This window comes from Chelon labrosus (genome assembly GCF_963514085.1).
Source record: "Chelon labrosus genome assembly, chromosome: 12".
Lineage (NCBI taxonomy): Eukaryota > Metazoa > Chordata > Actinopteri > Mugiliformes > Mugilidae > Chelon > Chelon labrosus.
The window spans coordinates 9,483,526-9,509,013 of NC_140345.1; the positions used below are offsets into that span (position 1 = coordinate 9,483,526).

Here is a 25,488-nt window from a genome sequence, read left to right on the forward strand (position 1 = left end):
TACTTAAAACAACAGAGAACTACTGATTTAGCTGTTTTCATTTTGGAGGCTGTGGTTTGTAGAACTACTGTGTTGTGTCGTACTGACACGTTTGTATTATTTTGACAACCCCATTTTACTCAGTCGACTATGCTAAATAATAGAAACACTTGTTCATCGCCACAATCTACATCGTCCAAAATGATCGTACAGTTTAATTACCACCTTTCTTACACTTCAACATGAACTGAGTCATGAAGGGGGAATTTAGTGCATTCCTCTTGTGTACCTATTATTTTTGGAGGTGCCTGTATACAGTACAGAGCTAATACAGAGTTAACTTTGTTTACTGTAGACCATTCATTACCCTGAAGTAACCTGACCAATAACATTAGTATTTTAATAAAATTTATTGGTATATCAACTACATCCTGATATTGATTTAATAAACAGAGTGTTATGAAAATCACATTTGACATAAAGCTAAATATGATTGTAAAACTTCAACACTGACTTTGGTAACAGTTACAACTCTCTCACGTTCGGTGACCAGCGGTTTTCTGGATATTGTAGAAGGTGATATTGAATCAGAAATGAAAGGAAAACAAATGATTACACTTAAGGTTTATTCATTGCTGAAATATAATCAACTACTGACTTCTCAGTAAATAATGTGATAAAAATCTACTAAAACTATCATTTTTCTTTAGAAGAAAAAAGGCTTGACAGGGGTATGAACATTTGTGAATAAAGTGACAAGATGTACTTAAAACTTATTTTTCTTCAGAAGAAACAAAAACATGGTTTTACAGACTATGATTGCAACTCAGCAAAAAGTAAAAGGTAGAAGGGGTAAGTATAATATTGGCATGAAGACTGATTGGGTTACACACATAAATACATGGAATATTACATTTGTTTTCTATCATGATAGGTCCTTGTCTTTAACACACTGTGAAGTACTGTAGAAATAATCACTGCTAAAAAGAGCATACAAATAACATGAGATAAACATGTGTTACAGTCCACTTGTTTAACCTGTTTTCAATCTCTTGGTATAAAAGCTAGGAATATCTCAAATAAATGAAGTAAAGTGAACATCATACGCAAGGCTTCTTGTAAGTTTCTTCATTTTGGCAGGAGAGGGATCCTTGAAATGCTAATTACCAGCAACTTTGACATTTTATCTATATGTGATCAAATCACTTGGGAATATAGAGCAACTTCCAAATCAAGTTTACACTACAAACTTCTGGGGATATACTGAATAAACCATCACATACTGTAGGAGTGATTTCACAACCTCAGCAAAAAACTTGACCAGAGAACAAACATGCACTGACAAACTATCAACAAAGGTCTTTGTCCCCATGTCCCTACTCCTAATAAATGCACTTTACATATTTTTAAAAATCCTCAGAGCCGCTAAGTGAACAACAACAAGACAAAATACACAGCAGAGACATTTATCATACAGCAAGAGGTGCAGCGGGAATTCTAGTTATGGGGAAGAGAGATACATTAGCATGTTATTTCACCTAAACTTGTCTAGTAACTGCACAGTGTCAGCCAAGCATAGTGTCAATGCACTTAAGGGGTTAATTAATGATTCTATGGAAACAGTCAAGTCTTTGAAGACACCTTCCAATATAATCTGGAAGAACTTCAGGTGATATTTTATTGGACACTCTACAGTAGTTGTTAACACACTCATTCTAATAGTCAGCAGAGTAGATGCAACAGAGACAAGAGGCAATTTTTCCTAAAGGCAGCAGAAGCCTTTTTCAAGTCCCTTTTTTCTCTCACTTTCCCATTTTAGAACAGAAATATCCCTCTTGAATACCACTCTTTTCAAACACCAGGATGCTCAGTATCTGTATGGTCCCTGTAGAAACGGCATCTCTTCGTGACCCTCATGGGTCTGTTTCTCTCCTGGTCTTTTTGAAAGCTTCAGCCTCTTAGCATCTCTTCTCTGCAGTCCTTTAGCCCTGCGGCGGCAGGACACCTTGTGCCTGTGAAGCAGTGTAGCATTCCAAAAACGTGCAGAGCAGCGTCTGCAGGAGAAAGTCCCTCTGGCCCGATGGGAGGCCCGATGGATGAAGGCTGCCAAAGGCCTGTGAGACTGCTTCCCACATACACTGCACCTCAGTCGCTCCTGAGTGCTCAAGGCTTTTTGCGGATGTTTAATTGCCATGTGGACCAGCAGTCCCGCTTTGCGGGAAAATACAGAATTGGGGCATATAGGACAGCCAAAACGTTTCACAGGGACTTTGAGAGACGACAGGATCTGCACCTTCATTCCACCAGTGTTGACAAGTTTATACCCACCACCACCCGATCCTTCTCCTCGCCTTATTGTCAAACGAAGAGCGCCTTGTTTTTTATTCAACTGCCCTCTTACTGTACAACTGATCTTTCTCTTCCTTTTGATTCCATCGAATCTGACTAAATCTTGGGTTTCCCATTTATTTTCCCTCCAATCTCTCCTCTCGGACTTTTTTTTTTTCTTCTTTTGTCGTCTCATTTCATTGTGTGACAACTGGATGTTGCAGTCAAGGTGTTGGTGGGACTGGGTACCTGACTGATGATGAGGATGATGGTGGGAAATATGATGATGGTGATGCAAATGATGATGTTCAGTGGAGGGCAGTTCCGTGAGGGGCTGGAACGGGGCTGTGGTGTGAAGAGTACGACTACGCGATCCAGCTGGATATATGTGCTCTCCTTTCACTCCGGCTGGGGAATGCGGGTGCTGTGGGGGCATGATTGTAGAGTTGGGAGGCAGAGGCTGAGCGTAGGATGGGGCATTAGAGGCAGACGATTGGGCTGCAGCAGCATCATAAAAGAGGGGAGAGTAACCAGCTGGTGGTTGCGGGGGTGCCTGTTGGTGGCCATGAGTGACAACACTAAGATTCTGCCCTCCATGGCCTTCGGTGGAAGGGGCCATCTGTAGCAGAGCATTGGTGGCAGCCTCGCTCTCAGATGTTGACTGATTAACATCACTCCCACCTCTGTTGTCTCCCGTCCCACTGCTGCCTTCTTGTGGGTTTGATGGTTCAGTACGGGTCATCCCATGCTGAGACTGCCTGTGCCGAGTGAGGCTATTAGAATAAGCAAATGCTTTTCCACATACCTCACAGGAGAAGAGCTTTTCACCCCCGCTGTCATGAACCGTCTGGTTATGTGCAGTCAGATGGAAATGATGACGGAACGACTTCCAACATATAGCACAGGTGTAGAGTCGAGGAGGCGGTGGGGGCTGCGGTTGAGGCGGGGGTGGAGGCTGTGGTTGGGGGTTGGTGTCTTGAGGTTTGACATCTTGAGAGTAGGAGTAATAGGAGGAGGTGCTTGGTGCTTGGTTCTGGCTCCTGTCTTGTGCCACGCTACATTGAGGATTTGGGTTAAAGCTGTTAAGGTTCTCCGGAGCTGGTGTTGTGGGCACCTCTTCCATCTCACCTTTCTGGTGAAGTTTGCTGTGCCTCCTGAGGCTCTGGGAGTAACCAAACTCTTTCCCACAGATGCTGCATTTATAATTTTTTGCCCCAGAGTGGACTGTTTGATGCTTGCTGAGGTGAAATGCTTCTCTGAAATACTTTCCACAAACAGTGCAGTGATGGGGCTTTTCTCCAGTATGGATGCGGTCATGCCTGCGTAGGGTCTCACGTCGTGCAAATCCCTTACCACAGACACTGCAGAGGTGAGTGCGTGGGAGCCCACTAGGCCCCATTCTTGGGGTGTATTGCCTACGTTTGGGGGGCTGTCCACCAACTGCAGGGTCTTTCTTAGCTCTTGGTTTGCGTGGACGTTTTGGTTTGGCAGTAGGATTCTGTGGGTTGCTGCTCATAGGCTCCTGGCTCCCACCACCTCTGAAATTTTTATCCATACCAGACGTGGATGAAGGTGAGCCCAGAGGTCCTAAACCAAGACCACCTAGCAGACCTCCTATAATGTCTCCCCTATCATCTCCTCTATTTCCACTGTTACTAGCAGCTGTTATTGCAGAGATTGCATTATTGACAGAGCTAGTGACATCATCCTCTGAGTCATCCAGTAGAGAAGAGAGGGGCAGGTGGGGCTGTTGCTGCAGATGGTGGTGCTGGTTGTGGCTCTGTGAGTGTGGATGCAGTGTTGGGGCCAAGGGTGCCTTTCTCAGAGCTGGGCCCGCCATCCCACTTCCACAGGGGGAGGCACCAGAGTAGCATGGAGATGGATTACCTTGAGAACGGTGGTCATCATGGTAGCCTGTGTAACGATTCCGAGAGTAGTCAGTGGGGTATTTACCATCTGTTCTGTCCCTGTCATTTGAATTCCCACCCCTTCCAGACTGAAACAGACCATCACATCCTAAACCTGATTTTGGTTCTCTTTCCCCCACAATGATTACACCATCCTCTTCCTCAGTTTTCCCATAAATAACCCCTCTATTGCTCTGATAAGTTCCCCCTCCTCCGTTACCTCCTCCACCCCCTCCCCCGACACTGTCCTCACCATCAGTTCCTGTCTTGCTGCCCCGTTGTTTGGATCCCCTACCTGGCTTGCCGCAGGTGCCTGAGGCAGCATGGTTGAGTAGAGAGGTGCTCTCACGGAAGGCACGACCACAGGCGGGACATCGGAATGGCTTTTCCTCATGTATCTTCTCATGCCGTGTGAGTGACTCTCTACGATTAAAAGCCCGGGAGCAGGTGGAGCAGCCATATGGGCGGGCTGAAGAGTGTAAAACACCATGTTGCAGGAGGTGCCCTTTTTTCTTAAAGGCTTTGCCACATTCAGGGCAATGAAATATTTTGTCTGGGCTAGGACAAGAATTGGATGAAGGTTGGGGAGTTTCTTGGGTCGAATGGGGAAGGCTTGGGTCAGGCTGTGGCTTAATGTGAACAGGGTTTGGGCCAGTAGTGGCAGTATTGCTAGTACCTGCTGTGGTTGGCTCATGCATGCGCAAATGCCTGCGAAGGCTTGAAAGGTGAGGGAAGCTTTTGCCACACTCTCCACAATTATATATGGGCTCTGTATCAGACTCTGAGGCATTGGGTTGCATTGAGCTCTGGTTATCAGATTTAGAAAGGTGAGGATCATTAGTAACCAGTACTGAGGCAGCAGTGGAAGAGGGAGCAGAAGAGGAGGAGGAAGAAACTACTGATGAGGATGAAGATGATGATGCAAGAAGGGATGATGGGTCTCCACCCATATTTGAAATACCAACCCCACTCCCAATTAAAGCCGGAGGTTGACTATGACTGAGCCCTCCATTACTATTAGTGCTAGGATTACCGCTATGGCTAGTGTGGCCGTGGCTGCTACTGCTACTACTACTGCTTTCAGATTTTCTTTGTGGTAAATATCCAGCCATAGCTTTCTTTCTCCTACTGCTACTGCTACCACTACCACCTCCACTGTTTTCCCCTTTACCATCATCCTTAGATAAGGATAAATGAAGGGGCAAAGGGAGGGGCAAACCTGCTTCCTGCTGCATCAGAGAAGCTATCTGGTTTGACGAGAGTACGGGAATGCCCTGGAAGTCAAAACCGCCCAGTGATGAGGCCTGGGAGCCTGGGTGGAGAGGGTGGTGAGGATGAGAATGAGAGTGAGGATGAGAAAGGGTGTGAGGTGGAAGCTGTTGCTGCTGGGGAGGCTGCTGTGGAGTCTGTTGTGGTTGGGGAGTGGAGTGGCCATGTGAATGAGAAGAATGCAAAGCAGGAGGCGGAGCAAGGCTAGTACTAGGCTCCCCGCCCGTTTGACTTAAACCTAACCCTAAGTGATTATGAGTTCCCTGTTGTACAAGAAATTGCTCTAAACTAGCATTAGCAGGCACCCCAGAAAGGAAATATTGATTAGCAGCTAACATGCAACTAAATTGTTGGTGAAGGCTCCGTGCATCAGACTGGGCCCCAACCAACTGGTGTCCCAGTGAGCTGACTGCACTGCTGCTAGAAGGGTTATTAGAGGTGGCCACAGAGGTTGAAGGGGAAGGAGAGGAAGAGGAGGGGCCTGGTGATGGTTGGGGAACAGAGAGACCAGGATGCAGAGGAGGAGGGGGTGGAGGTGCTGATGTTACTAATCCTCCTAATCCCCCAGCACTCCCACTACTGCTACTTCCCCCAGCAAAGTGCTCAAAGCGGCCTACACTTGGATGTAATTGCTCCTGTGCTAGTGCTGCCTCAGACGGGTGGAAAGAGCGCAGGAACTGTGGGTAGCCTGAAGAATGGCTTGAGCTGCTGCTGCTCATCTTGCTTGACTTTGAACGAGAGCTCTGAGATGAGGAAGGCTGTTGTTGTAAAGGTGGGGGAGGAGGGGCACTCATCTTGGCAAAAATGGAGGCAGAATCAGAAAAGGCGTTACCTCTAGACCCCTGCAGGGGGCCCAAGCCAAGTCCAGACAGAAGAGCTCCAGAAGACTCAGCCTGCTGCTGCTGCTGCTGCTGGAGTTGATGCTGGTGAAGTTGCACTTGCTGCTGATGCTGTAGTTGTCGATCTAAACCAAGGCCTTTAAACTGGTGGGCCTGGTGCCCACTTAACATCTCTATAATGTCCAGATTGTATTTTCCAAATTGGAACATTTCCCACTCACTGGCACATGGGGGTGCAAGTGCCAAACCTCCAGCGCTAGGAGCGGCAACAGAGATCCCACCACTGACTGGTGAAAAACAAACTTTAACCTAATGGTATAGCTGTGCTATGATTTCTTTCCAGAACTAATTCAATGACAGCTTAAATCTTAAGTTCTTCTCTCCAGATTGTTTACTTCTGGTGCTGCTACTCCCTGTTGATCATCCACTGCCCACACTCTACTTCCAAAATGAGTGGGATAACTGAGATGATAAGTTGATGATCAAAGGGTTAAAGTGTCTTTTTGGCAGGTAGATGAGTTCCACCTAATTTAAAAAAAATTGCTTATGATAGTTTTTATTGAGAAGCAGTTCAAATGACTTCTTCTTGTTTCCTTTGTGAATTACTGCGTAGACATTTTCCTTCACCTAAGCAAGATTCCTCATCCGTGTTCAGCCAAGAAGTTCCTACAGCTGAAAACACAAAAGTCAGAAAGGGACGAAAGTCATAGAGAGTCTATATAGACAACAATTTTGTACAAAAATTCACTTGCTGCAGTCCCTTCCTAAACTGTTTTTAATCTATACCAAGGTGCCCCATCCATTGAAGCAGATATGTAGAAAAACCTTATAAACCCGTGTTTAAAGGAATTAACCTTTTTAATTAATTTTTAATCAAAAATACTTATGCTGACAAGCTACCAGTTGGGCTACAATAAATTAAACATGTCTCTTTTACCACCCACATTTTACAGCCACTGCAACAGATTAATAAATACATTCAACATTTTACATTTTGTTATAACTCACCATGATGCAGTTCAGCTGGAGTGCAGCACAACTAGAATTGCTGCATAAATAGCATTTTCTTTTTTTTCTTTTTTTTTTTTTTTTTTATTAGGTTCATATTTACAGCTGAAGTTATCTTCACAATTCCTACCGTTCGTGCATACACATTTAGTAGGCGTCTGTGTGAAAGGATGCAGACTTTGCTTATTTAACAATACTACTCTGATTTATTACAATATCATACACTGTCCTACCTCACTGTTAACACTTACATGCAGCAGCAGATGTATTTCACAATGTATTTTATCCTCTTAGGAAAAATGTGCAGTACAAGTACAATGTCTTTGCCAGTACTAAATGTTGTGTGAGGAAGAGGTAGTGTACAGACAGAGAGGTGTGTTGGTGCTGCAAGAAAAACCACATTATACAGCAGACGTCTTGGTTTCAGTTAAATGCAGGTGTGTGCATGTAACCGATTATTTAGATTTCCACTACACTGCTACCTAACTGTTCACAGCATTACAAATAGTACAAAGTCTCCCAAAATTATCAAGAATTATTACAATTAGTATTATTGTACTAGTATTAGTATGTTGTACTAGTGAAAGATGTTGGATGATAAATACCCACTGAATAGCAAATCATCTGTTTGACAATAGGGTTCATTTGAATATATTATTCAAACATATGAACCCTTTAGAAGTTATATTTCCGCATACCTTAAATTGGTAGACAAATGGGACACTGTCAGTCCCTTATTCAGGACTCTCCATTAGTCCTTACAGTTGAACATACATCAGAAACCAATAATAAAGGTTTTCAACTACAGGTCAACCCCTCCTGCAAAAAAACGTTAATTTTCATTCATTGAACATAACTGAGCATCTTTTAACCCCCAAAGTGCACCATATTTACAGTGTTGACCTTTTCATTTTAGTGTGTTTATGACCAGATAGTACCAAAGACATACTCATATTCAGTTTCATTCTTATATATGAGATCAAAATATATGGGAATTTTTTTAAAGGAACTGCTGTAATAAGCAAGCAGCAAAAATGTACATTACATTATATCCAGACGATTTCTAATCTGCATCTCCATCCATGCTGCAGATACTCCACATCAGTTACAGATGCTTTTGTACATTTATTCATTATCCGCTTGTCTTTTAGTTTTCTGCCAGTGCTTGTGGCAAATACAAAACTGCTTACATTTGTGCTAGAACGAGATGTGGAATATTAATAAAGTTGAATTATATCTTATCTAAACCTCAACCAGCAGCAACGGGAGCAATATTTACATTTTATTGAAAAACATTTACATAAACAGGCTTCAAATAGTTAAAAAAAAAAAAAAAAGAATAATATATATAGTAACTGTTGCAGTAAGCATAATTCATCGACTGTGTAAAGGCAAGTTGCTGTTAACTTTTTAAAAAATCCCCATTATTGTACTTCCGAAAAAGGCAAAAGTGCACAGACTAGGGTAGGATCACTCACTTTGAATCTCGCTTGGCTCACCTCTTAAAATCTTACCGTTTCCTCTAATTGATGCGATGGACCTAGAGGAGAGTAAGCTCCCCGGGAAGATGAGGAAGATAATATATCGCACATGTGACTGCCTCTCATTTTACTGTAAATCAGAGATCCTGTGGAGAAGGGCAGAAAAGCTTAACATCAGTAACACACTCGCTGGACAATGTAAACATAAGCAGTGCGTTACATGCGCAAGTAATAACGGATGCACTTGAGGTGGCATCCTGTAATAGTATTGGCTAACATTTGTGGGGGGGGGAAAAAAATAAAAACATTGGTCGCGCTTGCATGCAAAACTTCACGGTTCTCTTTAGCATCATATTTTGCTCGGCGTGTTTGGCTATCTGGTGCCACACGCAGTCTAGAAAACCCACTCAAGCACTGTTGCTAACGCTAGCCGTAAAGCCAAAGCACATTATTAAAAGCGCGCAGACTTAACGTTAACGGTATGATGCTAGCGTTAGCATTTACATCCGCGTAACGTATATTCGGCAAATGTTTACCTACGCATCCAGATGCAGAGCACAGTTGCAGATGGATGAGGCCTGTCACGCCTTCTTCTTACCGCCTAGCTAGCTGTCGTCCGCTTCCATTTCTGCGTGCTGTTTTCCAGTCGTTAGCCAGAGCCATTTTCACTGATGCTGCGCTGGGTGAACGCGTACACCGTTCCTCCCTGAAACCAACGCCGACGGATACCGCAGCCGCCTCCTGGCCATTTAATTGCGACGAGTCGTTCCGACGGGGAGCGTTTGCAAAACACTTACGACGGCCGATGAAAAATTTGGATGGTCGGTGGTAATATTTTTTGGGTAAAAGTGAGTGACGTGTGCTCCCTTAACATTGGTCCTTTCCGGCCCTTGTAATATTTCCGGGTAGCAGCAGCGGGGCTCGCGGTCCGTTGTTCAGAGCTCAGAGCGGATTCACCGTTAGCTTCAGTGCTGGGATCCCCTTTCACAAACGTGCATGTAATGTGTGTTGAAACCACTTCATCATCAGTGTTATATTAATAAATGACTCCTGTCTGATTATATTAAAAGTAATCGATCTTTGTTAAGTACTTTTCCCAAGGCTCCATAATGCCACATGCCCTGCAGGCCTATAAAAATACTCCACCTTTAGGCTAATATTAATTGAATATTCATTAAAGTAGTAAACTGAAATATTTCATCCGTCTGGTAAAGTCTAATTCTTATTACTATGGTTATGCAAAGGAACAGCATTTAATATGATAAATGTATGCATTAAATAGATGAATAAACTCAGAGAGGTAAAAATCTCATATACTTTAGGTGTTAGTGGTTTCCATAAGAAATCAATCAGAAGAAAAAAAAAGATAATTCTGCATTGATGAACAGAAAAATGCACAGATGATTGTCGGATGATCAGAGTGTATTTTCGTGCACCACATCCAGCATATATCCTGTTGTACTTAAGCAGAACAGGATATAAACCATGTGTCTTCAGAAAAAAAGACACATTGTGTACTAATATTCACAAGAAGGGGTAGTTCACTTTTACTTCAGCCACAGCCACAAATGATGTCTGAGACAGCCAACTGTCTCAGACATCATTTGTTAGAAATTAAGTTTCATTTTGCTTGAGTTGAACTGTCCTAGGCAAACTTCTGGATAAACCTACACTGTCTGATGATATTAAAAGTAATCGGTCTTTGTTAAGGTCTTTTCCCCAGGCTCCATCATGCCCCATGCCCTGCAGGCCTTCTGTATAAAAGTACTCCATCTTTACACTCTGATATTAGTTTAATACACACTAAATTAAACCTAAGTTGAAATATTTTTCCAACTCAGTCAGAATTGCTAAATGCGTCATAAACATATGCCAAAAAACATTCTGCATTAATGATCCGAAAAGCAAACAAAAACTGTAGGATGATGGAAGTGCATTTGTGTGCCACGTCCAGTTTATATCCTGTTTTTCATCCAAGTTTTTCTTTACGTACTGTTGTGCTACTGATATTCACAAGAAGGTAGGTGAAACTAAGACAGGTTGCTATTTTGTGCATCACAGGCACATTCGGTACTTTAAGTGTGACATATTTAAAGGAGAAACAAGAAACTCCAGTTGTGACTGGGCGTTCAATTCAGTTCTGTTCAATTTTATTTCAGCAACAATCAAAATTGTCTCACTCATTTGTGAGAAAAGGTTTAATTTTACTTGGTTGTGCAATATTCATGAAAAATTTAGATATAGCTATACATTCTGTGAGTGTTTAAAGATCAGTTTTGAACACATCAAAACATCAAAACTTTAAAAAACACTTAAACTGGTGTATTTGCACACAAGAAATAGTCTCTCTACCAGTGTAGCAATCTATATCACTGCAACAACTGTTCTAATACAAATAGAAAAACAATTGTCCATCGTTACTTTAGACATAAAGGTCAGTCAGTCTGGAAATTTCTCCAAGTGCAGCCACAAAAACCATCAAACACCATCATGACTCTGTGTCTCCTGAGGACCGCTCAGGAAAAGGAGGACCACAAGCTCCCTCTGCTGCAGAGAAGGTTCAGTCGAGTTACCTAAGAAATTATTTAAAGCACATCAGATTAGAGCCCACATCAGTGGTTCCCCGAGTTCAAGAAGCAGACACAGCTCAACATTAACTGTTGGGATGAGACTGTGTGAATCAGGTCTCCATTGTCAAGTTAATAAACACAACAAAAAGAGAATATATTAGTGGAAATGTGGAGTGGTGTGAAGGTGTACTGATGATATCTGTATGTGTGGTTCCCTGTGAAGCGTGGAGGAGGAGGTGTGATGCTGTTGGGAGAGCTTTGCTGGTGAAACTCTTAGCAATTTCACAGCATTCAGGATTCAAACCAGCATGGCTACCACAACACAATCCCATCTGGTTTGTACTTAGTGGGACTACCATTAGTATTTTTTATAGAACAATAAATCACACCTCCAGGCTCAGTGAGGTCTGTGTGACCAAGAGGGACAGTACTGAAACACTGCATCAGACGGTATGGACTGCACAATCACCTGATCTAAATCCGACTCAGGTGATATGGGCCACAGAGTGAGGAAAAAGCAGACAAGGAGAATGTGAATTAAAGCACACATTTGGCTTTATTAACACTTTTCTGTTTACTACATAACTCCATGTGAGATGTTTCATAGTTTCTGTGGTTTCAGGTTTGGTCTTCAATGAGTAGGTGCGTCCATATTTTTATGACTATTATAACCACATTCTAATTACTCATCCTAGTGTAAAAAAAACAAAACAGAAAGAGCTTTAAGGGTTAAGTTATATGACATTCTGAGCAAGGCCTTCCTGCACAGTTCATCTTGCAGCCACTGAACCTCCTGGTGGTGAAATGTGCAAATTGCAGAGACTGTAATGCAGCAGTGGACCCCACTGCTTAAATCAAACATAATATTTTTTGCGCCTATGTGTCCCTCTTGTAAAAATTATTTCATTATTACAATGGCAGCCATCCACTCTTTCATTTAAGCCTTCATACATCTCAGAGCAATAAATGTATTCACATGGGGTTTTGAATATGAGCCTTGCAGCCCTTACCTCACTATAAGAACCCGTCAGGTGCAGTATGATATAACACGGACGATCTAGAAATGATATGAAAACAATTTCCCCTTTTCATTTTATTTAAAGTTGCAGCTGTCTGCACCCGATAGCACTCCATATCCTCACTGTAGCTTAAATAATATCAGACAATATCAGTGTCTGCAGGATTTACACTAACCTACTGAACATTAGACGTCTTTTTGTTAATATTGCTGCTGCTTCTATGTGGACAAAACATTCATTTGCCTTATATTTATTCTTATGATAATCACAATTTCATAACGTATAGATGCTGACCAAATCAGCCAAGTCTCATCTCAGGGCTATTTTATTTTTTCCACACTTCATGCTATGTTATACTTCTCTGTCACTAATGCGACAATGTCACTAGTGATTTATGGATTTTATATACAAAATCCCCCCAAAAAATGAAACAGCTTCTGGCATATACTATAATGACTCAGCTCAGAATTGCAACAGCTTCACGAGTAAACATGAATGCATCAGTACTAATAATGTAATGCAATTATATAACATAAAATATCATGCACCGGGTGGCTTTTTCACTGCAGGACTTATACTTTTAATGGAGTATTCTAATGTTACATATATATTAACCTTTATGCACACAACTTCCACCAAAAGTCCAACGTTTTAGTTCAGAAGGGTTTTAACGAACTAGAATTAACTAGAAGAATCACTTCGCAGGTGTGAAAAATAGAAACGCACCATCACCATCACTCAAGAGTATTAATGTAAGAAATAAGAAAATCTCACACACTCCATAATAAAGAACAAAACGTGTTGATTTTTTCCCACCAACTTTATTATACAAATTCTTTATAAGTTACTGTTGTATCCAAGGGGATCAATGCATTTAACAATAGCAAAAGGGTTGTTTTGAAATTTATAGGCATGAAAATAAATCCATGAATTCTCATTATTGGACACTGTCCCTGTCCGTTTCAGGTGGCCATTAACCGCCTTCCTCTAAATGAATTCATAATGGCAAAAACATACACCATATTCATTCATTTCTTTCTGGAAGCTAGCTTCTTCTTCTTCTTTTTTTTTTAGCTTAACTGCCTGCGTATTAGTTCTCAGTTGTGAAAAAGAAATAACCCCTGTAGCCATCTAGGAGGCTGTGACAATAAAAAGACAACAAAATGTTATGAGTTTGGCACTGTACAATTCATTAAATACTAACACATAATTATTTTTTTTTGAATCCTCAAATTAATGTCGAAGAGATCACTCAAAATATTCTGATTGTACTAGCTATACAAAATACAATACTTGCACAAATTAGATTAACCATTTATAAAATTGTGATAATGAGTTTCGATGGATATGGCTTGTGAGATTTTACAGACTTTGCTACAGACCTTTTGTGGCTCTATTTAAAAAATCTAGTACTACTGTATGTCATCTGTCCATTTTCCCTGAAAAAGACACTCCGCTCAAAGCATTCAGGTTTCCTTAAGACCTCTGATCTTCTCCAACTCGTGTTATAAACATTCATACAAAACATACATACATTATGGCATCGTGGGTTTAGCATGTACAACCCATATACTAAATTAGTGGGTCAGGCTGCTGCAGTGGAGACAACAGGCTGTCTGTGACGTTAATAACTTCAGGCCCATCCCAGACTCATCTATCCCCCGTTTAAACAGCATCATTGAACACATAGAAGGCTGCAGATTTTTTCAATACATGTTTTTGTACCAGAGTGGAAACCTAAATAATCGCTTGAGATCGAGAAGTCGTAAGGCCGATGTCTAGGCACAGTACACACAGCTGGAAAGATCGGCCATTTGAGCATTCGTGACCGTAAAATCCAGACATACTGTAAATGCCTCTCAATGAAATGGAGTTGGCATGCATCAAGATTTGGAATGTTTTAAAAATTTATGACCAGATGTATGAAAAACCAACTAGTCATGAGAATGCTAGTTATCTAAAAACAATAAACACTTAAAATCCCACCAAGTAAAAGAACATCACATCATAAGATAATTGTTAAGAATAACCATAACAGTTATAATAATTATTAATAATAACACTCCATCATATTCATAACAACTACATTTAGCACTGTGTATAGGAAGATTGTCCAAATGAAATCTGTGTTTCTGTTTTTTCAGTGTTTCACCTCCGTATCCTTTCACATGACTGAACAAAAACCGAGCAGTTCCTTCTTTCGTCTGCGTCTTTATCTCTCATTTCTGTTGATTTGAAAAAAAAAAAAGAAAGAAAGAAAAAAAAAAAGCATCCTCTCTCGGTACGATACCTTCCGTTGATCAGTCGCACTTTCAGCCGTGCTTGTACAGAATGTAAACCTTGAGGACGTGATACAAAGTATGTTTGTATCTGGTGCAAATATCAGGGGGTAGATTTGTGCAAAGTTTTGTCTCCGTGTTTCTCTTTGAACTGTGCTTAAATTGCTCTTGTTTTTTGTACACATTAATACTTTAATACATCATGACAATATCAACACAAAATCAATAGAAAGAGATAGCATTTTATATGGACCACAGATATCACATACTACAGTATATAGGATAGGATAGCCCTTAGTATTGATAAGCGTTGTTATTGATGAAGATTTTTATTTTTATTTTTTTTCTCTTTTCTGTTTTTTCTTTTTTTACTCATACTGGCTGAAGTGCGTTATGATACAGCAAGGTCTTTGTCTTGAGGATGGGAAGGGCTTCCTAACCATCCGAGTCTCTTGCGGCACGTGGAGCCGCGCAGGAGAAGGCCTCAGGTCGCCCTCGCTCCTGACTCAGAGGTTTTTTTGGCTCGCTCCGAAGCCAATCCGTTTGACTGTACAAAATATCACTGACTCGTATAATTTGTCACCTGGTGATAATAATAAAATGGTGATTGTCAGACAAGCTTCCTCTGTGGTATTTCTCTTTGTATCTCCATAAATGGCTTTGAAGGACAGTTGTGTAAGTGCAACCTCTGCGTCATGGTTTATTCGTTTGTGCTCTGTAGAAAAACTTTTGTTCCTAGTGTACAACTTAAAGCAAGTTGCCTCTCTCTCTCTCACTAAACTGAACGCATATTTCTGTTAAATTATCTCTTGATTTCATATATTTCTGTCAAGATATTTTTTGTAATATTGTGATGGCTCTGTGGCATTTGGTAGCCCATCGTTTTTACAGGTAGGTCTTGATGTATTGGTGGGAAAATTAGGGGAAACTCACCCGTACCGTAAGCTAATATCAGCTTACGCTCCTGTAGTGTAACAGTGATCAGAGTGTGAGTTCTTCTGGGGATTTCATCTAAGGTCACATGGAAAACTAGGCAACCCAGGCATCAGATTGGTAACGTGGGTACGTCCGCAGTTTAAATCAGGCGTGGAGTCCGGCCAGTAGTGTCAGGCTGCCGAGTCTCAGTCAGAAACAGCCCGATACTTTGTCTCAGTGTCATAGGAAGCAACAAAAATCAGTTACGTCTCCCTGTGCCAGGATGAGGTTGGTTCAGCAGAGGGTAACATCTTCAAAATCCCTCCCCAGGCACACAGTTCATTCAGACTCGTCTGGTCCACGAGGGCTCTTCACCCATGAGATTCAGTTTGATAACTCGTTGTCGGCAGGAGTTGAGCAGATCGACGGTCCAGGTAGTTGGCTCGGTTCTCTCAAGTTCTGAGATACAATATTCCACACGACGGTCCTCCGCTTCAACGAACCTTTTTTTTTCACATAGTCTGATTCCCTATCTAATATGGCTCCTGAGTACTTTTTGAAAAACATATATAAAAACTAAATTATGAACGACACTTCTGTTGGTTTTGTTTCACCCTTCCAGTCAGTCTTTCTACAAGTAATGGCACCGCTGTATATGGCAATATGGCAAATTCTGTTACAAAATATGGCTGATGTAGGCTATCACATAACTGGAACAGATGTTCCTAGATTTTTAATTTAATATAAGTAGTCATATTCAAGCTATTTAATTACAAGATAACACTAATTTGAATAGCCTAAACACATTATACTGTTACTATACTTTATACTTCTAGTTTTATTTCTTGTAGCTGTATATCTAATGGTTAAATGCAGAAGGGTGATCTATTCCCATAGCTTTGATGAGGCGTAAACTCTACATTAGGCACAGACCTCACACCGTCACCTCATTTTTACTCCCTGTTCTGATCCCCTGACTGCCTCCTCCACTTCCTGCTGAGCCCCCACCGCCCCCTCCCGGTATGAAGTGTAGCTGCTCAATGGTGTTCTGCCTTTTTGCTGCAAAAGCCATCCTCCTCGCGCTGTGGCCCCCTAGTGTTCCCGTTCCCATGACTACCCCAGCCCCGGGCATCTCCCCCGCCCAGCCCATGCCCCCGCTCATGTGCCCCGTCATTCCCGTGCTCCTCTCCTGCTCTCGCCCGGATGTGGGGTGAGAGTTCATCTTGATCATGTGGTGCCGGTCCAGGGAGGGGGTGGCGCAGACGTTCTGCTGGGACTGGGCCTTCTGCTGGCGAGGCAGCGTGGGGACAATCCCTCCTGTATGGGCATATGGATCTACAACACCCATTCCGCCAACACCCATCCTCTCCTCCAAGTGGTCCGGGGACATGAGCAGCCGCTCCTCTCGTCTCTCCTGCCTGTCCTGGGTCTTCCTGGTGAGGGTCTGCGTGTTGGAGTTCTTATTGGAAGCAGCCATGGCTTTGTAGTATTGGTGTTGCTGGTTCTTGGAGAGGCGGGACAGGGTCCCTGTGTTGCCAGGGACATCACCCATGTTGAGCAGCTGGTCAGTGGACTTCACTTTTCTGGGCTTGGAGAGAGTGTCATAGTTGGGGTTATACTGGGGCTCTGGGGGATCCAGGGGGTAGGGATTCGGAGTGGGTGAAGCAGGGATGCCAGAAGGCGGTGGTGGGATCCAGGGACGAGCGGCGTGCCTGGGGAGGGTCCCTCTCCCACTTAGGGTGTAGTCTCCACCCCAGTGGAGATGGTGCTGAGAGGACTGGAGGGCTGGCTGGGCTGTGTGAGGCCGGCGCTTGGTGGTGCAGTAACCAGAGGAGTACTCATCAAGACCTTTCTCTGCAAGCCAAACAAAATTTAGCTGAATTGTTTATCACCACAGTAAATAACACCAGCACATAATGATGCATCCTGCGTTTTATGACTTAGTGTCAAGAGTGTTACCATGCTTATGAAACAGCTGCAGAAACAGCTCTGGAAGGGGAGTGAGGGTTAGACAGAACAGCTACACAGAATGTGTTTCTGGAAAATCGCTGTACTTACCGAGGCGTTTGAGTGAGGAGTATCTGTTCAGCTCAGGCTTGGTGGCGCTCTCATAGGAGGGCGGCAGCTGAGCCAGGTTGTGCAGGGAGTGGTGGAAAGAAGGTTGGGATTTGGTGTTGTTGTGCTTACTAGAAAGCAGGGTGCCTCCAGCTGCCAGCTGAGCATTGTTCATCCGAGGGGTGCGTTCTGCAGAGACCACAGGGAGAAAACGACTGTGTGTTAAATGAGATTTGATCCTCTGGATATAGCGCGCTGCACGTAGCAGTGTGTGAATCTGTGAACATTCACTGGAAGAGGCATTGCTTTCAACACTAACACAAGCATCCAAAACTCATATCATCACTATTATTGTTGAAAGAAATTAGTCTGCTTTTGAGCTTATAACGAAACTGAATAAAGTAAATGAAACATCAAAGTGATTACATGTCATTTACATGGGAGCCTGGCTTTCACCAGCTGCCTTACCGATAGTTGCAGTGTGCTTTGGGCTGGAGCCTGATGAGTGGATGAAATTGTGTTGCAAATTGCCCACTGTAAATCAAAAGAACATAAGGTAATCAGCTCACAAAATGGATGTCAGGCTGTTTCAAGCTGACTGGTGTTTGGGCATAAAAAATATCTAACTATGTCATATATATATATATATATATATACATATATATATATATATATATATTCACATGGTCATATAAATCATATACATTTTAGGAGCACCTATCTCCAGATTCTTCTTTAACCGCAGTTCAAATACTTATTACTACAAGGAAATCTTTCTCAGTGACCACTGATAGTACAGAGAAATCTCTATGATTAAGCTTTTGTCTTTTTGGCACACCACCATTTCATTGTTTTTTTCATTCTGTCTCCTGAATAGTTGCAAAGACATCCTGGGGGTGAGACAGAGAAAGAAAAAAACGCTGCATCCGTATGCAGACGTGACAAGAACAATGTGCCTCTGCAAACATAGGATGTCGTTACAAAAGCTCTAATTGTGCTTCTGATTGTGCTATTCACTAATGCCGTATAAGCCCTAGACGCTCACATCTGTTGTCCTTGCTGGGCAGTCCTGGGGCATAGAGATTTTTTGGAGCTCTCCCCAGTGTCCCCTGTCCATCCCCTACAGCCAGAGCCACGCTGTTGTTTCTCTCATCCTGCTGGACTGGACTCGACTGGTGCCGCAACATGTCAACCAGGGCTCTAATTATGCATTAAACACAAGCAAAAAGGAAACACAAGATAAAAATAGTAATAAGGTGTCAGCTGATATAATAGACTCAAGGTCTTTATTGACTATAATTTCTAAGTTGTTGTTCATCTAAAATACTGATGCCAATCGTAGCAGTCTATTTTAGACTTGTTTTAGATGAATGTCTTGTATTGTAATGAAATCTTTGACTTGACAGTATTTCTGACTTGTCATCATAAATACTGAACTATATTGAAGGGTCGGTTGTAGCCACCTCTACAACTATTAAAACCAAAATGATAATTTTTATTGCCAAAATTAGGGGTTATATTTGAGATGAGAAAGCCAAGAGGAAATCAAAACAACCATGAATTCTGCAGCAGCCACTCGATGAAGATCAAATATGTTTCAGCTGATGACTAATAGCATTATTCTGGGCCCAGAATGAGGAATCTAGGCCATTTATGGAGTACTGATTTTTATTACTGTATTCAAAAGTAGGACTAAGTAAATCAAGCTGATGAAATAAAAAGTGTCTGAGACTCACCTGGGCATGTTCAGGTCCCTTTGGTGGGCTTCCTGCTGCACCTTGTTGAAGACCACCTTGATGCCCACAGCGACGGCCACCATGAACACTATCACTCCCCCAATGACGAAGCCCGTGTTGTGGCTCTGCTGCTTCAGTGGATCAAAGTCTGGGTCAGGACCAAAATCCTCTTGTATGTTTATGGTGTCTGTCTGTGGCTTGGCCCAGTCTGGAGAGTCATAGTTTTTGCAGATGTCCTGCTCCAGTTGGCGGCTTCTCTCTGGACAGCAGAAGCGATAGTGGCATGTTCCACAGCAGAAGATAAAAGTGTCCTTGGAGCAGTTGAAAGCGCTGTCAAAGTGTCCCATCACATCATAATAACCCCTGCATACGTCCATCCATCCGTCCATGAAGCGCGGCGGAATGGGCGCGACCTGGGCCGCACCTAAGGGAGGTGCGAGGGCCTCTGATGAAGTTACATTCTTGGGGAACATGACCTGGGGCAGGGGTCTCGGAGGCGTCTCCAGAACTCCCTGTGAGGTTTCTGGAAGTTTCTCAGGGGTTTTGGTCCTGCCTTGGAGAGCAGCTGGCCTGAGATTGGCCTGGATGGCAAAGAGCAGGAGAGAGGGGCTGGAGCCGGTCTTGGGCTGCTCTGTGAACGGTCTCCCTGAGAGGTCTGTGCGCTGGGGAGGGGGGAACGGAGAAGTCTCCATGACGGTGGTAAGTGGGGCAGTAAGGAGGAAGAGCAGGGAGACAGCGAGGACTCGGAGATTGGTGGTGGGCGTCATTTTTACATGACTAAGACATCTATTTTCTGTTGTTGAGTCAATGCAGTTACAATGGTGTATCCGCTTTTACAGTTTAACCCACTAAAACGGCATGAGAAGTGTTCATGTAGCATGTACAACCTACTGGATAGTGATGTATCAGTAGTTTCATTCAGTAATCCTGGGTGATGAAATTTGACGCCTGAAGGATAAACACTACCAAAATGTTTTTGTAGGTGTTAATAATTTATGATAGGGGTATTAAAATGGTTTTATTTCCTGCTAGAAAGGGACTCTGAGGGCGCATTGACTTCATCCCCCAAGAACACCTTGCGAATCTACATCAGTAAAATGGATGCAGCTTTGTAAGAAGGACAAATAGAAAACAACAATCTTCATTATTTTAGTCCTTAATGCCTCATCCTGCATGACCCACTGAAAAAAAGAACAACTATCTCATGCTCTGCTGGGTGAAATTACTATTCGCAGCTCAGAAAAAAAATTGTAGCAAGTATTTTCGATAAAATATGGCGTTCCTTTACATTCCTGTGCTGATCATGGCACTTGAACGAGATACTATGGCCCGAGTTTTATCAAATGTAAACAGTTCGATCTGTTTTGTTCTTTACTGGTTGACTGCTTCAGTCTGGCACTGCGTACATTTGGAATTGGCACTTATTTATTCTGTAAGCAATTTTTTTTCTGTATCCATGTATTTGGTGCTTTTTGGCATTGTAAACAATTGGATGAGAGCAGCCCATTAATGTGGCCTAGTTTTTATGGAGCGTAACATTATCTCCAGCTTGTTCTAGATATAACTATAGATTACACTACGCACATTACTTTAATCTTTTTTCTATGGCTGGACTGGCGTGCATCAGTATTCGCCTGGCACGGACTGTTTCTGTGACCGGGCTGTGGGTGATAATGAGAATGTCTCTGCTTAAGTGCTAGAACACTGTAACAGCTGAAAATTAGGAGTAAGCACAAACCACATAAATGACTCCCAGGCCGTGAAACGCGTTGCAAAATGAGGCAAGTGTCATGATTTTAAATGTTCAGCTTTTAGGCACAAAATGTTGCCCGTGTCACTCAACTGTATCTCTAATTAGATGTCAACTGAATGGCACATTGCTTCTCCATGTGACACGTCTCTCTCTAAGTAAAATTATTCCTGATTTGTCTCCGAGGTTCAAAGAATATCACTTTTGTTGAGAAATATGTAAATGTGTGAAGTTATTGTGTTGGAGGTGTTGGCAATAATAGACAGAGGCAGATCTGTCTCCCACAGAAATTATAATTATATGTAATTATCAAAACGTCCCTATCTGTAGCAGAGAATGTAGGCACAGATGGGGGAGACAGAATGCTGAAATCACGGAGGCCTCCACTTGTTTCAGTTACATGCTCCTCTAACCTTCTGAGGAGAGTTCAGTGGAGGAAAAACAAGAATCACAAAGCAGCAGTTCTCCCACTGACTAATGTTCCCAACGAGCTCTCCGAGAGAATGTCCCTTCTTGTCGTCTTTAGGTGTTCTGCTCGGTTTCCAGAACGGTCTCCGGGTTTACGAGTCGACAACTGAAACTGGAATGCGTTGGCCGAATGTCCGCTGCAATACAAAATGAGAGACATTACGTTAGAAAGAGTCTGCAACCTTGTTGACCCTCGTCTTTGTCCATTTTGGGGGCGCATTGTGAGAAGCCGAGTGTGTGTGTGTGTGTGTGTGTGTTAGTTGTGTTTGGTTGCGGGAGGAACACTCTCCTGAAAAGCCAATGATGGAGAAAGAGAGAAAAAAAGAGAGCAGAGGGATAAATGCAGGGTAGGGATTTAAATGAGCAAAGAGATTGTGGCGAGCGGGAAGAGCCAGAGGTATAGATGCAGAGACGACCATGAGTGGGAGGGCGGTGTGTGGGTGGCACAGAATCAAGTACATTTCTCCCAGCACTTACCAATACAACATAGCACATCACACAAACAGCACCACCAAACAGATCTGCAAATACAGTCCACACAAGAACAGAAGAGTGCTAATCAAGACTGTAAATCAGATACAGTTAAAGGGGCACAATTTGAAAGTGTAAAAAAAGGCTTTGAGCGAGTGCGTGCATGTGAGAGCCTATAGTCGGCATTCTGTAAACCTCCTTGTAGCCAGTCTCTGCCTCTTGCCTTTATTCCTCTTGCTCCCTCCTTCTCCTCTTTTCTCCCTCGTTCTGCCTTTCTCTCTTTCTCAGATTCTGTGCGTGGGTTGAGGCAGCTAACTCTCTCAGAATAGCACTGCAGCTCTGTCTGTGTGTGAGTGAAAGAGGCAGTGAAAGAGAAGGGAGGCAGAATCCAATCTACACCCATTAGCCAAACCAGATTTCAAAGTCACATCTGCCCGTCTCTTGCTCAACAAGATGACACTGATGCCTCGCAAAGTCATCCGCGAACGCTGCTCAACTTCCATTACCGTATTGTCTGCACTGCTTGCTCTGACTCCATTCACTTCAGTTTTTTTTTTTTTTTTTCTGGCCAAATATTCAAACCCCTTCCTAGTAAATGTACATGTACCACTTGCTGACAATAAGATAAGAGGATTTCAGATGAGAAACATTCAAGATCCTCATCCTAATTATGCCATCCTGTAGCCTTAGTCTAAATTAGACAATTTGCTATTTTCCAGTCAAATGTTTTCCTCCGGGTATTTCCGTGCTGTGGTGCTGAAGCAATGCAGTAGAGAGGGAGAGAGAGTGAGAATGGGAACCAAAGGGTGAAGGGCACACATTCACAGCAGTGAAGATGCAGCCCTGAGTTGCATTGATGGGAGGACAATCCATTCCAACAGACTCCTGTATCTGCAAGTGATTGTATCAAAGCGAATGAACCCCCCTCCACCCCCCACTCCCCCTTACTTTCATTGCAGGGTGTTGACAAGACGCCTAGACGCCTGGCCATGCAATAATTTCAACAGGTGTTTGTTGGAAATTAAACAAAATGGCCTCGTTTTCTTTAGTGCTGCAAAACGCGCTGATGTGAATCAGTGAGGGGAGAAGAAAAAAGCCCTGACACAAGACATGCCAACGCAAAAGACGATTAATTACAGCGAAAGGCGCGCAGCGGCGACTGCTTTAGTCTTATCAGTGAATATATGCTGCGCAATGACTTCGCATCAGCCCGACGATTTGGACATCGTCTCCTCAGACTACACTTCATCCCTCATTAGGTTAATAAGTTGAAACTTGCAATGAACAAGCATGCGGGTTATGGACATGACTTGCATGTATCAGTAGGCAAAGAGTGCGTGGGTGTATCCGTGCCGGTGTGTGTGCGTGTAGTTCGGTTGGATGTGTCGGTGTGTGTGTTATCAGTGGTCTAAATAACAATATGTTCACAATGTGTCGGTGTGCTGACGATTAAAGTATTTTAAGTGATTTTTTTTTTTTTTTAAAAAACGCGTCAGCTGAGAATAAAGCGTCTGTGTGGATGTTTCTGTGGCGCAGAATCCATCTAAATGTTTTCTTTGACAGCCTCCAGGACAGCTGATGCGTCTAAACAGATCCCAAAACTCAATTTTCATGCACACGGAAACAAACAATAACCGCATCGATCGATTTCTAGTCTGAATCGGCAATTGCAAGTTGCATTAGTGAAAGGTGCATGATGTCGTGTCTTACCTGTGCGCTGCTCTGGGGGTTTGATGCTGGAGCAGAGCGCTGGGAGAGCCTGCGCACTGTATCTCAGCTGTTCTCAGATGGCAGCCTGTTATTGTAGCTGGAGATGATGAGGACAGCTTGAACTGTTGCTGGATGTGACACCTGCTTTTTTTTTTTTTTTTTTTTTTTTAAAGCCCGTGTTTATTGGAAGCGCTGCAGATCTCGATCACTCTTGTTGTGCCTCCACCAGGCTATTGATAATCCATCATCACGGCAGAGAGAAAGAAAGACAAAAAAGAAACGCGAGCGGGAGAGAAAGAGTGAGGGAGAGAGGGAGAGGGAGAGAGAGAGCGGAGAGAGAGGGAGAGAGAGGGAGTCAGTGAACGACGAGATGTTCTGAGATTTTTTTCTGATAGATGTGACAATTCATCTATAGGTGCATCGTAAATGTCCGTTTGGCGTGTACAAGTTAGAGAGTTGTCTAACTATCCCGAGAAAGCGCAGGAAGTTCAGATGTTTCACGATCAAAATGTCGCCAAGCGTTTCCCACAATTTAACTTTCTCCTTGTAACTGACTGAGGTTGTTCCCTTAATAATTTCCAAGCGATGCTTTACACCGCCTAACTGCGACTGACCTCACGGAGGTCCGCCACTGGGAGAGCGCTGTGATTGGTCGGTCAGACTGGTCCTGATGAGACTCCGAGCTGCTCGGTGCCGGTGGACATTGGACCCATTCAACCTGTGGCATTCATCTTTAGTCTGCTTCCCTTCATTTAATGCCCCTCTTTTAACCCAGTGACTCTAAAGGCCCACATATATAAATATACATTTATATAGGTATATTTAAAAAGTCGGATTCAGATCCTGTTCTTTCAAAAAAGTAAAAACTGTATTTAAAAAACGGAAGCAAAACTTGCTAAATGCAAAGCAGCCGGTACATTCAGCGGAAGACCTCCGAGATCCAAGAGTGTGTGTGTTATTTTTCTTTGTGCGTGTGCGCGAAGCGGAGAAAAAGACACAGAGAGACACGGTTGCCACAGCAACTGTGTCATTATGTTGGTGGCAATTATGAAAGCGATGAAAACGGGGAAGGGGAGAGGATTGGCGCAAAAGCTTTAATACTGGAGCGTGAACGAAACTGTCAATTAGACTCAGACCTACACTGACAATTCAGAGATTTTCTTAAAATGTGAGAAGAGAAGGGGGCTGCAGGGAATCCACTAAAAAAATAAAAAATAAAATAAAGAGTGGACGGAGGTACGGCGAGATATGTAAGAGATGGACTTGACTCTTGTTTGGATTCATGAATGAAATATGGTTTAGGATGTCAAGTAAATGTAAAGTGAGGATTCTGCTCTATTAATTGAGGTCTACGGGATGATTCACAATTCACACTGTATGAGACACAGGAAGAAACATTTGTTCCTATAGCACCTGACCCAAAACACACCAAAGATACACATCTACATCAGTAGGTTTTACAGTTAAAAGCAAGGTGTGTGTTTTAGCATTAATATGAATATGAAACAGAGCTGTGCACCAGGTGGTGAAGGAGGTAAGCGCTTCCAAACGGGGCTCAGGGAAGTTGTAAAGGGTTATGTGAAGCCCCAGGTGTCTAAGAAGGGCCTGATAATTACCTGCATGGCAGGTTGCTATTTCTACACAGGTGGGTGGGCTGCTGCATGTCTACAGCAGAGGCCAGTGGAGCCCTTCATTAGATGGTCC

At 42.9% G+C, this 25,488-nt stretch overlaps 2 protein-coding genes across 7 annotated transcripts; both read right to left on the reverse strand.

Annotated features, from left to right (window-relative positions):
- Positions 1 to 439: 439 nt before the first annotated feature.
- Positions 440 to 9,691, reverse strand: LOC311496366 (uncharacterized protein). 6 transcript variants are annotated; one of them, XM_084556202.1, is made up of 4 exons: positions 9,348 to 9,691; positions 8,845 to 8,957; positions 4,510 to 6,994; positions 441 to 4,221 (listed from the first exon to the last, which is right to left on the reverse strand). In XM_084556202.1, the coding sequence occupies exons 3-4, from the start codon at positions 6,530 to 6,532 to the stop codon at positions 1,847 to 1,849; spliced, it is 4,398 nt and encodes a 1,465-aa protein (XP_084412328.1). In that variant the 5' UTR covers positions 6,533 to 6,994; positions 8,845 to 8,957; positions 9,348 to 9,691; the 3' UTR covers positions 441 to 1,846. The 6 variants fall into 6 exon arrangements, with proteins under 6 accessions (XP_084412326.1, XP_084412327.1, XP_084412324.1 ...); XM_084556203.1 differs by having other exon boundaries at positions 445 to 4,221; positions 6,316 to 6,994; XM_084556200.1 differs by having other exon boundaries at positions 440 to 6,994; positions 9,410 to 9,691.
- A 6,837-nt stretch (positions 9,692 to 16,528) lies between these two features.
- shisa7a (shisa family member 7a) lies at positions 16,529 to 20,152 on the reverse strand (the record flags this gene model as incomplete). The annotated part of the gene is made up of 5 exons (XM_084556322.1): positions 16,529 to 17,448; positions 17,653 to 17,838; positions 18,118 to 18,183; positions 18,695 to 18,849; positions 19,386 to 20,152. 5 exons carry the CDS (start codon positions 20,150 to 20,152, stop codon positions 16,529 to 16,531), a joined length of 2,094 nt encoding a protein of 697 aa, XP_084412448.1.
- Between the last annotated feature and the right edge of the window lie 5,336 nt (positions 20,153 to 25,488).